At 45.0% G+C, this 17,101-nt stretch overlaps 1 protein-coding gene across 6 annotated transcripts in view; it reads left to right on the forward strand.

The window, feature by feature from the left end:
- LOC121288259 (rho guanine nucleotide exchange factor 10-like protein) overlaps positions 1 to 17,101 on the forward strand; it is a 176,658-nt gene that overhangs the window by 77,737 nt on the left and 81,820 nt on the right. For 4 of the 6 annotated variants that reach the window (XM_041206761.1, XM_041206760.1, XM_041206763.1 and 1 more), the window contains one exon: positions 14,386 to 14,477. In XM_041206761.1, coding sequence (XP_041062695.1) covers positions 14,386 to 14,477 — 92 coding nt within the window. The other 2 variants (XM_041206764.1, XM_041206765.1) reach the window with 2 other exon arrangements.

Below are 17,101 nucleotides of genomic sequence, written 5' to 3' on the forward strand. Positions count from 1 at the left end.
CACATTGCCCTTTCAGCCCTCCCCGGCTTGATACTGCATGGACAGATGCTGTGTAACGCCCCCTCTGCTGTATCCCATTAACATGCCTTAACTAACCCATACTTAGGAAAATGCCTATTCTGCATCCCCACTTCCTGTGTCACCTGCCATCTTGTGGCTAGTTTGTGAATTTTGTGTTGTACACCCATTGAGCTGGGATTGCCTCAAAAGCATTTTATGTATGTCCCTCACAATTGCCTTGTTCCCTCACATCATTGTAATGTGTGAACATCAGCTAGTAATCCAAGAACGTCTCGAGGAGTCCTCACATCTCTGATTTAGTACCATACATACAACCATTGCTAAGCAGACTGTAAAAAGTTCTTTGGCAATCACTTCTTTGCCTCCACCTATCACTGGCCCTTTATCCAGCTCTACCTGTCCCACCCTCCTCAACCAGCTTATATTTCTTCTCATTTATATTTTTCCTTAGTTCTGATGAAGAGTCATACGGACTTGAAACGTTAACTGTATTCCTCTCCGCAGATGCCGTCAGAACTGCCGAGTTTTTCCAGCTATTTTTGCTTTTGTTTCAGATTTCTAGCATCCGCAGTATTTTGCTTTTATATTATTGTAAAAAGTTCTTAAATGACTGCTCAGAAACTTCTCTTTTTTTATGTTTCAGTGCACGTGAAAAGCCAACTCAAAAAATTTCAAGTTTAATCAACATTTTGGTTGCATCTAAGACTCCTACTTCCCTTAGCCAGAAGATGGTGCAGTGGCAACACTATACTTTGTCTCTGCATACCCAATGTTGCTCCAAGCATATACCAGGTTCAAACAGATATTATAGGAACAGGAGGAGGTCATTTGGCCCTTCGAACCTGCTTCACCATTCAAAAAGATCATGGCTGATCTGGATGTGGTCTCAGCTCCACTTTCCTGGTTGCCCCTCATAACCCTTGACCCCCTTGCTTAACAAAAACCCGACTAACTCTGCCTTGAGTAAATTCAAACACCCAGCCACCACTACTTTCTGTGGAAGAGAATTCCACACCCAAAAACCCTTTGGGAGAAAAAATTCTCATCTCTGTCTTAAAAGGGAGTCCTCTTAATTTTAAAACTATGTCCCTTAGCTTTAGTTTCCCCCACAAGAGGAAACATCCTCTGGGTACATACGAACAAGGAGCAAGGAGCAGAGTAGGCCATTCAGCCCCCAGAGCCTGTTCTGCCATTTAATAAGGTCAGGCTGACCTGGTAGTAACTTGAAATCTGCATCCCACCTACCCCCCGATGACCTTTCACCCCCTTGCTTACCAAGAATCTATTCACCTCTGCCTTAAAAATATTCAAAGACTCTGCTTCCACCACCTTTTCAGGAAGAGAGTTCTAAAGACTCACTACCCTTTGAGTGAAAAAATTTCGCCTTATCTCTGTTTTAAATGGGCGATCCTTATTTTTAAACAGTGATCCCTAGTTCTAGGTTCTGCCACAAGAGGAAACATTCTCTCCTCATTCACCCTGTAAAGACCCCTCAGAATCTTATATGTTTCAATCAAATCTCTTCTAACGCTTCTAAACTCCAACAGATACAAGCCCAGTCTGTCCATCCTTTCTTCCAGGCATTAGACTGGTAAACCTTCTCTGAGCTGCTTCCAACGCATTTACATCCTTCTTTAAATAAGGTGACCAGTACTGTACACAGTACTCCAGATGTGGTCTCACTAGTGCCCTGAATCCATCCTATCCAGTCCCCTCAGGATCTTATATGTTTCAATAAGATCACCTCCCATTCTTCTAAACGCTAATAAATATAGGCTTGACCTGTTCAACGTTTCTACATAAGATAACCCCTTCATCCCAGGAATGAGTCCATCTCTGAATGGTTCTAAAGCATTTATATATATATTTTTTAAATTAATAGACCAAAACTGCACACACTACTCCAGATGTGGTCTCACTAAGGCCCTGTAAATCTGCAGTGTAAATGTGCCTTAGTAAGTGAGCAAAACCATGACAGTACATTAATACAATGTAAAAGAAAGATAATTGTGGTAAATTCTATTTGTAAGGAAAAATGTAAATGATATCAAAGAGTTAATCCCTTTGCTAGAATGTAACTAATGTGCATGTGACTTCTGATTCTCAGACATGTTTCACCACTGTGTCACTGGCTCCACCCAGCAACAAAGAAAACACAGGAATTTTACTCCTTGTGTTAGAATGGTTTGTTAGTACCAGGCCAGTGTGTGTGACTGGATTCAAAGGAATGAATTTTTTTATAGAGAAAATTTTCATGGAGGAAGAGATAGAGGAGAAACATCAAGAGAGGTGGTGTGTGTGTTTGTGGTGCTATATGTGATAGAGAGGGAGAGCAGGAAATGGATTTTTAATTCCTTGATTAGAGCTATGAACTGCAATAGTGAAGCCTGCAACAGGTATGTAGCCAATGTTGTTTCTGTGGCTGCGAGTGGTGGTGGTAGTTTACATTACCTGGTATGGGTTCCTATAGAGGAGTGGACATATCTCGAATATCATAGCTGTGCTGCGGATATATGTTCCTACAAGCTTCTGCAAACCTTGTCATGTGACTAATCCAAAGCTTCTTACCAGGAAGGATCTCTGGTTTAGTAAGGTGGGTTACAAAATCAGTAGACAATTTCCTTTTATTTTTCTCTCGCTTTTTAGTTTACTTCCTATCTTTTCTCAAGGACACACGTAACTCCTGCAATTTACTAATGCCCGCCCATGTTAATGATTGAGATATTAATCCTTTGAAATGCAGCATTTTCTTTCTGGTTTACAGTAACAATCGCATTCCCAGGATTCTTGATTTTCCCCTCTCTCATGAAGGCATAAACTCATGATTATGGTTCCACGGAGATCAGCCATCCTCCATTACTTCCCATCCTCATGACCATCCTTCATGCGTGAACCTAGATAATAAATAATAACAGCCTATTCTCCCTTGAAATGCAACGTGGCTCTGTGCAATCCTGTTTTTATCTGACATCCTGACATTTGCACTTGCCAGGAGTGTCGCTTGATAGCAAGTAGTAAAGAGAATACTAGCCAATTTCCCTCGACCTCGCCTGGGGATGCTGAGATAGTGTTGCTACCTCCTCCCCAATTGAAATAAGCTAATTTGGCATAGACTGCACATTGAACTGTGGACCTTCCTGCACTGTGTAGATCAGTATGGTACGAAGCATAACAAGTACTGAATATTTTTGACCATGCCTGACGCAGTAGGGAGAATTTCCTCCCCGTTGGGGGGCAGGTTGGGTGGTAGCGGGCATGTGGCCGATCGCCTCCCGCAATAGGCTGCGCACCGCCATTTTATGTGGGCGGGCCAATTAAGGCCCGCCCAGTGTGACATGCACCTGGAAGCACTGAGCGCTCCCTGTGCAGGCGGGGGGAGTAGGCTGAGTTGGGGCCTGCGCTCTTCCGTGCATGTGCAGAAAGAGCGCAGAAATCTCCCTGAGTTGCCTCAGGGAGATTAGTGTGTTTTAAAAAAAATGTTAATAAAGAAAAAAATTTTTAAGATGTCCCCTCAGTGTCACATGAGCTGGGACATATCACTGAATTTTATTTAAAATTTCTATTAAACTTTAGAAACCTTCATGAAACTTCATCCCACCCGTGGATGAAGTTTCATGATAATGTGAAGGCCACCTGAGCTCTTCGCTTGCCCGCTGACCTTAAGGTTGGACGGGCAGCTCAGTTAATTATTTAAATGGCCTTAATAAACCTTTGACAGGTCGGTGGGTGTGCAGTCGACTCTGCTGTGCGCCCGCCGAACTAAAAATCTGAATGACGTGCAGTGATGTCAGGACACACACCCGATGTCACCGCGCATCATTTTACACGTTGGCGCGTGGGGCCCGTCCCTGCTCACAGACCCAAAGATTCTGGTCAGTATAATAGATTGCAGTAGACTTTTACAGAAACTATTCACCCCTGATAGCTGTCAGAAACTGTCTGGTGCAATATTGAGTCTTTAAGCCCAGGAAAGTCCCAGGTTTAATGCATCATTTGGGCTGAATTAGCTGATCTGACCAGGAATTAGGGACTTCAGTTATATGGAGAGACTGGAGAAGCTGGGCTTGTTCTCCTTAGAGCAGAAATGGTTCAGGGGCAATTTAATACAGATGTTCAAAATTGTGACTGATTTTTAAATGAGTTTTTTAAATGAGGAGAAACTGTTTCCACTGGCATGAGTATTGCTGAAAAAAGACACGTCAAAGCTTTTTATCTTGCACTCATCAGGACAATTCGCAAGAATACCAAATGGAAAGGGTACAACAATTTGTACTACATGAGATGCAAGTGCATCCACGAACAGCACGATACAGATTTAGAATAATTGGCAAAAGGGCCCAAGAGAAGATGAGGAAATTATTTTACACAATGAGCTGTTATCTAGAATGCAGTCCCTGAAACAAATTCAATGGCAACTTTCAAAATGAAATTGGAATTCTAATTGAATAGTCTTTTGGTTGTACAGAACTTGAGTATTGCTGAAAAAAGAGATGTTCTTGAAGCTTTTCATCTTGCACTCATCAGGACAATTCGCAAGAATGCCGAATGCAAAGGGAACAACAATTTATACTTCATGAGAAGAGAGTGCTGATTGGTTGGCAAGTCGACTCTGATTGGTAGAGGCGTTGTCTCATGAGAAGGGAGTGCATTCTACCTGACAATGCCTCTATCAATCAGAGTCCACTTGTCAACCAATCAGCACTTGCATCTCATGTAGTACAAATTGTTGTTCCCTTTCCATTTGGTGTTCTTGCGAATTGTCCTGATGAGTGCACGATGAAAAGCTTTGACGTGTCTTTTTTCAGCAATACTCAATTAAAAAGGAAAATATTGCAGGGATGTGGAGACAGCAGGGATGTGGAGTTAATTGGATAACTCACTCAAAGTCCTTGAACAGACACAATAGGCTGACTAGCAGCCTTTTGTGCTGTATGATTCTATTTTCTCTCAGTGCATCGCATAAACCACTGGGAGCAAAGTGCGGGGCATGCTGTTGTCATGATGATGAAGGAAAAACCGAATTGCATCCGGAAATACTGGACTTTAAAAATAAGACCTGAGTCTTTTTAAATGCACACAAGCCAATGGCTGCAATGCTACTGAGTGACTTAAGAGGTAAGGGAATCCCAAACTGTTGCCAGACAAAGTACATCTAAAGAATCCAGAAACTAATCGCTCCCTCCAATAGAGACAATGGGTCACAATGGGGGATGGGTATCATCTCATCAAGAAATCTTGTGAGCAATGCCCAGACAGACTTGTGAATTCGCGTCCCACTTGGAATATACAAAGGAGGGGTTAAAAGTGAGCTGTAAAGCTGCACCGGTGTCTGTTGGTGGGTATTCTGAGAGAGAACAAGTACTGGAAGTTTGACTCAGAAGTAACAGCTACACACAATATCCCTGCAAATTGCCGTTTTGCAGGTATTCTGATCTCCCTCCCTCTCTACCAAATTCAACACTACTGGAACCTCAAAACCGACTATTCATCTTCTGGAGTTAATGCTACTGGACCCTCAAAGCCTACTGTTCATGTGCCTGAGTCAATTCTACTGGAATCTTGAATCGCAACAGTTGCAAAGTTCAAATCCTACTCTCCATGAGTCAAGGACCATTGCCTATACTTCCTTTTATTTATTTATATATATATATATATATATATATATATATATTCACTTACTTCAAGCTAAATTCTTATTTTTAGCCTGTATGACTGTATATGCCTTTAGTAGTTAATGAACTTACTCTTACCTTTAACTCAAGAAATTCTGATCAAATTGACACCTTCAAAACCAGAAAAATTGGGTCTGGGAAAAAGGTATTCCTGAAAGGAAACCTTTTTAGATTAAATCTTGTTGCGACCAGCAGTAGCGGGGAAGGTGCTGAATAAAGACAGGGAACCAGTTCATCCCTGCTCACCTGTGGCATAAACGTTTGGGGGTGTCCCAGCCAGACGGTGACAAATTGAGGGGTCTCGTCTGGATCCACAACTTTGGGGAACCTCACCTGGGGATGGGTCATAACATAGTCATGACAACAAAGCTGCATCATCAGATAGTTTGAATTGATTTCTTGGCCTAAAAACAGACCAGCTTTTGTTTTCAGTTGAAAAACTGTCATAGGAGTTCCAGATATTTCAAGGCAAGGAGAGAGCAAATGCTAACTATCATTTGTGAGGTGACAGCTTTAAACATTATTGTGTTGCAAGGCAGCTATCTCTCATTCTGCCAGCCTGTATTTCAGACACTCACTATATTTGACTGATAGGACATCTTTTGTGTTTTATTCTGATGTTAAAGCCACACATAAGGTACATACGAATTAGGAGCAGGAGTAGGCCACTCGGCCCCTCCAGCCTGCTCTGCCATTCAATAAGATCATGGCTGATCTGATTATAATCTCAACCCCACATTCCTGCCTACCCCTGATAACCTTTCACCCCCTTGTTAATCAGGAATCTATCTAGCTTTGCCTTAAAAATATTTAAAGACTCTGCTTCCACTGCCTTTTGAGGAAGGGTGTTCCAAAGACTCACTACCTTTTGAGAGAAAAAAAATTCCCTCATCTCTGTCTTAAATGAGTGACCCCTTATTTTTAAACAGTGACCCCCCAGTTCTAGATTCCCCCACAAGAGGAAACATCCTCTCCGCATCCACCCTGTCAAGACCCCTCAGGATCTTAAAGGTTTCAATCAAGTCGCCTCTTACTCTTCTAAACTCCAATGGATGCAAGCTAACCTGTCCAATGTTTCCTCATAAGACAACCTGCTCATTCCTGGTATTTGTCTAGTAAACCTTTTGTGAACCGCTTCTAATGCATTTACATCTTTCCTTAACTAAGGAGATCAGTACTGTATACAATACCTGGAATCAATGAGATATGAGTTATAACAGCAGGACTGACAGGCCATAGAAATCCTCCTCCGTCTTTGCTCTTAAAACCAGCAAGATTTTAAAACCCATGCTTATCACCCAACTGAGCTTGGTTTATCTTCTCTTCTACTTTGTCTTTTAACTAGGTTTGTTTGAAAAGAAATTCACGAGCTCTCCTGATGACACAGTACTGGCTGATATGGTACCGGGAAGGCTGAGGTGTCCCAGGTCTTTGCTTCAGTTTGAATATGAACAGAGCTGCGGAAGGGGTGCTAAATAATCTTAGGTGTTCCCCAGCCAGGAATCCTGATTCTGATCGCTGATCCAGCGACCCCTGCTGAAAAAGGCATTGGGTGAGGACAGGATTAGGCTTGCCTGTGGTGCTCCCGTTGTCAAATTAACACTGACCTAGGCAATGCACTTTCAACCAGGGTTCCATGGAATGCAAGGATTCCCTGAGCACCCCTAAAGGGTTCTGTGCAATTTTCAGGTCATTTGAAAATTTTACCAATTTTTTTTTCCAAGATATTTTGTTCTTACATTTAATGAAAAATAATCATTCATTCATTCAATAGTCTTTTACTTTGTTTTCATTTTTATTTTATATGGTGGGAGGGGAGGAGGGAGAAAGGGTTTGGATTCCACAGAAGTTCACAATATATTATAGGGTTCCTTAACCAAAAAAAGGTTGTAAACCACTGGCCTAAGCTCCCATGTGGCGAATGGGAAGGATGCCAGTAAATTGGCAAACCTAGAGGACATTAGCCCAGCATCCAAAAGTGAGAAGCAAAACAGAAAAATGTCAACATTCACCAATGTCTTGCTCATGTGATATGACCTCAGTAAGTGTGATGCTGTGCAAACATTCAAACACAGGAAATGCATGTCAGTCACATGAGTAGTAACAGAATATTCCTGTGTTGGAAGTGGCATTCTATATTTTGCACTACCTTCACTTTTTAATATATATATTTATATATATATCTGTATGTGTATTTTATATATATATATATATATATATGTTTTATACACATGCATATAATGGGGAGGGATTTATTTTTTCCTAAATTTTAAGATTACCGTCAGAATTTATTCGACCTTACTCCTTTCTGTGTTCTGTGTATAAAACAGGGGCAGGTATAAAATTCCTTTCTTCTAGTTTTAGTAAAAAATCCAAACTAAGGGTTAAGCAACGAATAGTTCCTTATATACATAAAACATTTGCTACAATTGGCGAAGGGAGTAATTCACTTCTGCAGATGCGTTTTGATACGTCCCAATGTGTGAGCTGGCTTGTGACTGATGTTTTAGGTGGCCAGTCTTACCTTTTTGGAAATCCCTTGAATTCGAGAGGTTGTAACTCTTTCAAGTACAAACACGTTTCCATCTGTTCCTATTCAGATGAAATTACATTGTTTCATAATTTGCCATGGTGAGATTTGAACTCTTGATCTTGGGGTTACAAGCCCTGTACCATAACCACTTGGCTATTTAGGCCAAGCTTCGAGAGGTTGTAGGTGCTGTTCTGGTACCATAGAGTGAACAAACATGGGCAGGGTGGGTGCACGTGTTATAGTTCAAGTTGCCAAGTCACGGGCAGGATTTTCCCTCTGTTGGGTGTGTGTGGCAGGTGGACCTGTGATCGGGCCCCGACCACGATCTCACGCTGGCTGGCCAATTAACGGCCAGTCAGCGTGAAACGTGCGCTGAGTCTCAGCGCTGCCGGGAGGAGGGCGAGCGCTGAAATTTGCGCATGCGTGGGGCGTGCGCTCACTGAAAGCTCCCTGAAGGCACAGAGCTGCTTCAGGGAGCTAAAGGCTTTTCAAATGAAAATTGAAGAATCTACAATGAATGTAAACATGTCCCCACATGTGACTCAGTCACATGAAGAGGGACATGCTAAAAGTGAGCTTAAAAATTAAAAATAAATTCATTGATGGAAACCTCATTCTGCCCACGGATGAAGTTTCGCAAAAAAGTGCAAAGGCTGCCTGCTTGGCCTATTCGTCCGCCCACCAACAATAAGGTTGGACAGGCAGCGATAAATTCTATTTAATTACCTGCTTAAGGGCCTTACCAGGCCACTTAATTGTTGGAGGCTGCGCTGCCAACTCTTGGGCGTGCCCGCCAACAAAATATCGCGCGAGTGCGCGTTGACGGCGGGACGCTCGTCCGATGGCATCGTGTGCTGCTTCACGCTCAGGCGTGTCGGGCACGCGCCTGCACGCCGAGCTGAAAATCCTGGCTCATGTGATTTTAAAAAATGGCGCGGTGTTATTTGTAAGGTTTCTGGGATTTGCAATGTTGGTGGGTGTGTGAAGTTTGTACACCGCACCCATTTGGACTGTGAAATATGTGCAATCTTGACTTGAGCCTGAAGAGAATTATAAAATAGTTAGCTTATTTATACAGCGCGTTATCACAGTTCTCAAACATCCCAGAACACTTCACATATCATCAGTTACTCGGAGGTCCAATGACTTTTGTTATAAAGGTAAACAAGATAGATAATTTACACACAGCAAAGGTAAAGTAATTAATGATAATGGGTGCGTCACTAATAGCAGGAGTAATTTGAGCTGATAAGGTATTGCACAATGTTAGTGTGTGCTGATTTAGTTTTGACTATCCTGTCTGTATTGGCACCATTTTGCAGTTTGCGGATTGTCCCGTAGCTTAAGTGAATGAATGCATCACATGGTGTAGTAATAAACCTTATATATCGGAAGGTCCAAGTTTGATTGCCGGTTTATACTAAGTTGACTGATCTCAACCAAGGACAGAGATTGCAGGGCCACAATTGGTCTCAGAGCTCAAGTTTATGGGAGAAGGGTATTAGCCAATCAGCTCTTGATTGTTAGTATCAGCCATGACACAGTTGGTGGCACACTTGCCTCTCAGTCATAAAGTTCCGAATTCAAGTCCAACTCCAGGGCTTGAGCACAAAAACCTAGGCTAACACTCCAGTGCAATGCTGAGGGAATACTGCACTGTTGGAGGTGCCATCTTTCGGATATGAAAAACTTAGATCCCATCTACATCCACGGGTAGATTTTGAAAAACCCCATATTACTGTTCCAAAGAAGAGCAGAGGGTTCTCCCCAGTGCCCTGGCCAATATTTATCCCTCAATCACTATCACAAAAAAAGACAGATTAATATTTATCATCACATTGATGTTTGTGAGAGCTTGCTGTGCACAAATTGGCTGTGGCATTTTCTGCTTCACAACAGTAACTAAACTCAAAAGTACTTAATTGGTTGTTAAGTGCTTTGAGAGGTCCGGTGGTTATGAAAAGTGCTATGTGAATACATGTCTTTCTTCTGATGATCCCTTCTGGGGGAAAAGTACACTTGGGTGGAGCTTGTGCTGGGAAGAGGCGGAGAATACAGTGCAAGTGAAAAAATTGGTTTCCCTACGGCGGGAACTTGCGGTCCTGAATGGCATGGAAGGTCACTATTCCTGCCAAAGGCTGTTGGGAAACTGTTTACCATCTAATTAGTAGGTTTCAAATTACCACCCAGTAGGGGTTGTTCCCACCACTCCCCCTGCCCTGTCCTATTATCTGCCCACTAGTGGGAGTTCACGCCGATCCAAAATACGACCGGACCAATGTGGTGTGCACATGTTGAGACTCACTGGGATGGCAGGCTGGAGCAGGTGGAAGGTGCATTGCAACCAGGATGCTGGGTTGTCGATGGAGCCTGGGGAGGGCAGAAGAGTGCAGGCATAAGATGGGGCGAGTGGGGATGCCGGAGGTGTGGGTCTGGGTGCTGTAAGCAGGCAGCCTTGCTTGGGGTTGGTGAGGCAGGGGGTTGTTATTTGAGGCGTTGTTGTTGTTTGGGGAGGGGGGATTGGAGGGACCGGGGAGTGGCGCAAGTACCATGGAAAAGTAGGGAACAGTGAGGACAGGTGGACAGCAGGGGAACATGTGGGAGGGTTCAGAGGGAGGAGTCAGTGGTGTCAATTACGGAATCCTGGGGGCAAACGGAGGGTACTAGCGGTAGGAGGGAACAGTAACAGTTAAAGGGGGCAGTTGAATGCGGTAGGGTGGGAGGGTGAGGGTCCGTTGGTGGCAGGTGACGGGCTGGTTTGGGTTGTTGGAGGGGATTTGGAGATGGACGCGGGTCTTAGGTGTGGGCAGGATAAGGGTGGGCATGGGGACCATGACTGGGGTGGCATGGTGGGGAGGGAGGGCATGTGAACGGTGACAGTGATGGGCTGCGGGGTTATGGGAGGGCGGTTCAAGGGTGACAGTTGGGAGATAAAGGTTATACCGGTGGGTTTCGAGGGGGAGGGGCCGTCGTCAGTGGTGATTGGGAGAGGGTGTGGGTTACAGGTGGAGGGTGTAAAGTGTTAGTGACTGTTTGTTTGAGAGGAGAAAAGCACCATCCTGTGCTGAGGCACTGTCCACTCCCTTGATGTCCAGCTCAAGAGATGCTGGTTGGAAGGAGGATGGGTGGGTGGAGCTGCAGGTCAGCTTAACTGGACAACTGAAAGGGTACCCTAATATACTGTCGTTAACAAGGGAAAAGTGTTTCTATAAACTAGACAGTGGAAAACAAGGGAACAGCATGTGTGGGAGGCTTCTCACACATGGCTCACAAGGGCCCTGGCTAAGATCAATGCCTCCATGGGCAGGCATGATTCAGGGGGATACAGATCCAACCTGGGTCAGCCCCTTGATTTGGGGGCAGGGAGTATAGGCGTTAACACAACCAGAAGCAATAAAACCCAGCAGACCTCCATAAAGTGCAACTGTACATATATTTACAAGTGTGCAACAACAATTTGTAATGATTGTACACTCGTGCTACCAGAGTGAACTCAAAACTTTTTAATTTTACGTGCCCTACCACTGCGTCTAGGTTCTTCTCTGACATCTGCAGCAGGGGTGGAGGTAGCCTGTTGACTACTTGACCTTGGTGGCCATCCTCTGGAAGCCCAAGGCCTGGAGGGCTTTGGCCTTCTTTGGGTCTCTTGCTCTAGGGTAGGTAGACACTCAGCGGTCCTGGAGTCTGGAGGTGATGAGTTCACAGACATAGGGGACTTGGAACACTGGGATACCCTTGGAGAGTCCTGAATGGAGGCCCCAGGGGTGTCCACCTGATGCTCCTCCTCCCTTTGGGTGCTCTAGAGCCTCCCCCTGACTCCCTGAGGAGAAGGGGCACCTGGAGGAAGGTTGAGATGCCCCTTCCTTTCTTGTGTAGTCACTGCAAAAGCTCGCCCATGGCTACAGTGATGGAGTGCAGGTCTATGAATATTTCTGGCAAAAACTGGGCATTCAGCTGGACCAGGTTCTCAATGGCTTCAACCATCCTCCCCATGGAGTCCTCGATGTGCACATATGTCAAGGCCCCTACATCAGACAGCAGGCAGATGGACTCCTCTGCCTCATATGCCACTCTGAGACATCCGAACCTCTGCCTGATGTTCCCCCATATCTCACTGCATCTCCAGCATCTTCTCCAGGACTGCTTTCAGAGGCTCATCATCAGACTTGGACTTAGCTTTGGCCCCTTCCCCAGCAGTCCTCTGAGTGCCGGTGACCTTGGCTGTCCCTGCTTTCTCCTGCTATGGACACATATCCGTGCAGTGAACACCAGGGTGTGAGCCCAATCCTAAACTAGATGTATGACCCACTGAGATGTGTGTCTCTGAGCTGGTGGAGGGTGCAGGAGAATGCTGTGGCATCTCTACAGGTATGAATTTGGTGTCATTGTCTTCATCCTCCTCAGTCCTCTGCAGGCTGGGGATGGACTCAGACTCAGGGTCTGGCCTCACTCTCTTCATCTGGCAACTGTAATGGAAAGAGGAGCAAATGAGCGACTGCAAGGGCTGCCTCCTACATTGCACTGAGCATCACCCTCAGGTTTCTCTGTGCAGAGATTAAGTTTCCTCACTGGATGGCTGGGGGAGGCTGGCCTCATCGTTGGCACATGCACTTCACAGTCCTTGCTTGGCAGCCCGATCTTCATACTGTGTGAGGGAGCGGAGATTGGGAATGCCTGCTCTTGTCGTCTTTCTCTCATCCCTGTTGTGTGCTGTCCTCTCCTACGTAAAGATAGAAGATGGTTTGTGAGTGCTTGTGGTGCAAGTGACATTCGCGTGCTGACAATCTTCACCAAAAATCCATTAGCAAATATGTGCCATATGAAAGATGCACTGCTGCTGGTCCCCAAGGGTACTTCGGCAGCACCCTCCAGACCTGCGAGCTCCAGCAGCTAGAAGGACAAGGACAACAGAGACATGGCAGCAGCAGTGCCTGCAGTTGCCCTCTATGCCAACCAGTGCCACCCCCTTCCCAAAATTTATGCCTTCAGTGTGGCTAGGTCAGTGACCTGCTTTCGCCTCCCTATCTGCAGAGCACATGGACTGCAGTGAGGCAGCACCCCAACATCTTACAAAGGGGTTTTATGTATGGGCAGCACAGATGGTGGTGGCCTTGCCACTGAGGCCCATTTCCCAGTTCCCATTCAGTGAGGTGAGTATAGGGAGTGGAGGGCTTACTTACCCTGGTGGAATGGATGAGGTCATTCATTCTTTTCCTGCACTGCATGGCAGTCCTCCTTTGGATCAAATTGGCACTCACGACCCTGGCGACCTCCTCCCATGAAGGTGTGGTGAGATAGGTGGGCCACCTCCTTCCATCCTTCAGGTAAAGGATGCCCCCCCCCCGCCAGTCCTCCACTGTTAGAAGAAGTGCCCAGCGGGGCGTTGCTGAACCATGGGGCTGGTGCTTGTTGACTCCAGACTGCCATGTCTGCCTCTGAACACCAACATGCAGTGAATGAGTAGCTGGCCGGTTGCCTTTTGAAATGGCACCCGGATATGATGGTGAAGTGCACGACCTGTCCGCCAGGTTATGTGATTCCCAGGAAACCCCCGGCTGCAAAATTAATCTGTGCAGTGTCGCTCGATTCAGTGGGTTTTTCCGCTAGGCTCTGTGGCAGGAGACCCGCTATCTTCCCACCCCCGCCATGGGACTTAAGCCCAGAGTGGTAAATCCCAGTCCTTATGTGGACAGGTTTGAGTCAGGCTATCATAGCTTCTTGCCTTAATCTGCCAGCATCTAACAAGTCTAGGCTCACATGTGAAAGGTTCCCATTTGGGTAAAATACCACAGCATTGTGGCCACAATAAGAAACTGAAAGACTTGAATTTATACAGTGCCTTTTTACAACCTCAGGATATTCCAAAGTGCTTTACAGCCATTGAAGTACATTTGAAGTGTAGCACTGTTGCAATGTGTGAAATGCAGTCAGAGATTTGCTCAAAACGAAGCCAGCAATGCAATAGCAACCAAGTAATCTTGCTTTTTTTTAAGTGATTTTTGTTGAGCAATAAATATTGGCCAGGATACGTGGAACTGTGTCCTAGGATGTGAACATTGGATAAATACGAACACTGGGTTTATTTCATGTTAACATTAGTAAAGGCCATAGTCTTTGATCTGGATCTTATGTGGTTGTCCCCTTGGTTTGTGTTTCTAGGAGTCTTTGCACTATCCTGTGCAACAAATCTAACAGCAGCTGTGAGACCGGCCTTGAAGATTTATCCTGGAAGGAAAACATCCTATATAAGGGTAAGATGTCTTTAGAGGTTGCTTGCATTAGTGTTCCATGCACAGTGGCAAAGTAAAGATCACATATAGGACAGCAGCATGATTTGTTCCTTTATACAGATGGTGACAAACAGCAGGAGCAGGTTGTGGGGAAGACTGGTTGAGGCCAAAGGAGTTGCTGTTTTTTAAAAACTACATTCTCTAATGGGAATGTAGTAAGGGTGTGATTTTGAAAGGGTGAAGGGACTACCTTCTCTGGATTCAGTGTTGCACATCCTGCACCCCATTCTGTACTCCTATCAGTGACACGCATTTGGTTCTGTATTTCCTTTTCCTCACATTACCTATTTTGGGTTTGTGTTATGATTTCCTTTAAGAAGAGAGCAGATGTAGGGGTCTGTTAGAGTGGTGACCTGATTTATCTCTTGAGCAACTACCCCACACTGAACACAACCAGGCTCCACTCAAAACCCAACCCTTTACAGTTCTTTTTATAACAAGTATATGGGGTGGGGAGAGGGTGTGTACTTTTTACCTGCAGTGAGATACAGAAGTTCCTCAATGTTCAGCAGACCATTAAGAGACACAAGTTTTTACTTTCATTATGGTCCCATTTTTAAACTGTTCAGCAAGCAAATAGAAACGTGTGACCAACTGATATTGCTGTCAGGGAGTTCCTGAATTTAAAAAAAAAACGTTTCTTGAGCACTGAAAGAGGAATTCGGCAGCTCGAGTTGAATAAAAGAAATGCACTTTTTCATTGAGTTAATTTGAAGAACACTTGTTACTGGGTTAACAGATAAAAGTTTAAGGACAGCGGTCTGCATTTTGATCTGGTGAGTTTGCTTTTAAACCTGTACGTCCCCGTTCTTTTGCTGACTCGCATGTTGAAACCAATTAGTAATCCACAAAGGGATGTTACAAAGTTACCAGGGACAGAGCAGCAGAATCTACTGGCTTGAAGCTGACATAAGGGATTTTTACTGTATGTCAGCTGCGGCTCTGTTGGTAGCACTCTCACTTCTGAGTCACAAGGGTGGGGTTCAAACCCCATTCGAGGACTTGAGCACAAAAATAAACAGGGCTGACAGTCCAGTGCGGTTCTGAGGAGTGCTGTACTGTTGGAGGTGCTGTCTTTCGGATGAGGCATTAAACTGATGTCCTATCTGCCTGCTCTGGTGGATGTTAAAGACCCCATGGCGCTATTTTGAAGAAGAGCAGGGGAGTTATCCTGATAAATCAGTACGCAAACAAATTATTAGGTCTTTTTCACATTGCTGTTTGTGGGAGCTCACTGTGTATATAATTGGCTGCCACGTTTCCTACATTACAGCAGCGACCACACTTCAAAAAGTACTACATTGGCTGTAAAGCACTGTTAGATGTCCGGTGGTCATGAAAAGCGCTATATAAATGTAAGTCTTTCTTCTGGTATTTTGCAGATAGCATTCAGTGATTCTTTTCATCTTCCTGTGAACAGGGAAGCGTCAGGGACCTTGCATAGTCTGTACAAACTGATTTGTGGGGAGGTGTTGGTGTAGTGATATTGTCGCCGGACGAGTAATCCAATCGCCCAGAGTAACTCGGGTTCAAATCCCACCATAGATGGTGGAATTTGAATTCAATAAAAATCTGGAATTAAAAGTCTAATGATGCATGAAGCCATTGTCAATTGTTGTAAAATGACTAAGTAAAACTAATGCCCTTTAAGGAAGGAAATCTGCTGTCCTTACATAGCCTGGCCTACATGTGACTCCAGACTCACAGTAATGTGGTTGACTCTTAAATGAAATGGCCTAGCAAGCCAGCCACTCAGTTGTATCAAACTTCTACAAAGTCAATAAAAAGGAATGGAACCGGATGGACCACCCGGCATTGACTTAGGCACCAGAAATGACAACGGCAAACTCAATCCTGTCGACCCTGCCAAGTCCTCCTTATCAATGTCTGCGGGTTACTACCAAAGTTGGGAGAGCTGTCTCACGGATGAGTCAAGAAACTGCCTGACCTAGTCGTCCTCACGGAATCATACCTTACAGATAATGTTCTAGACACCACCATCACCATCCCTGTATGTCCTGTCCCATCGACAGGACAGGCCCAGCACAGTGGTATACAGTTGGGAGGGTGTTGCCCTGGGAGTCCTCAACATTGACTCTGGACCCCATGAAGTCTCATGGCATCGGGCCAAACATGAAACCTCCTGCAGATTACCATGTACTGCCCTCCCTCAGCTGATGAATCAGTGTTCTTCCATGTTGAACATCATGTGGAAGAAGCGCTGCTAGGGTGCAGAATGTACTCTGAGTGAGGGACTTCAATGTCCAACACCAAGAGTGGTTTGGTAGCACCACTACTGACTGAACTGGCCGAGTCCTAATTGACATAGCTGCTAGACTGGGTCTGCGGCAGGTGATGAGGGAACCAACAAGAGTGAAAAACATACTTGACTTCATCCTCACCAACCTGCGTGCCGCAGATGCATCTGTCCATGACAGTATCGGTAGGAGTGACCATCGCACAGTTGCTGTGGAGATGAAGTCCCGCTTTCACATTGAAGGATACGTGTTATGTGGCATTACCACCATGCTAAATGGGATAGATTTTGAACAGACCTAGCAACTCAAGACTAGGCATCCATGAGG

Source organism: Carcharodon carcharias, chromosome 15 (genome assembly GCF_017639515.1).
Source record: "Carcharodon carcharias isolate sCarCar2 chromosome 15, sCarCar2.pri, whole genome shotgun sequence".
Lineage (NCBI taxonomy): Eukaryota > Metazoa > Chordata > Chondrichthyes > Lamniformes > Lamnidae > Carcharodon > Carcharodon carcharias.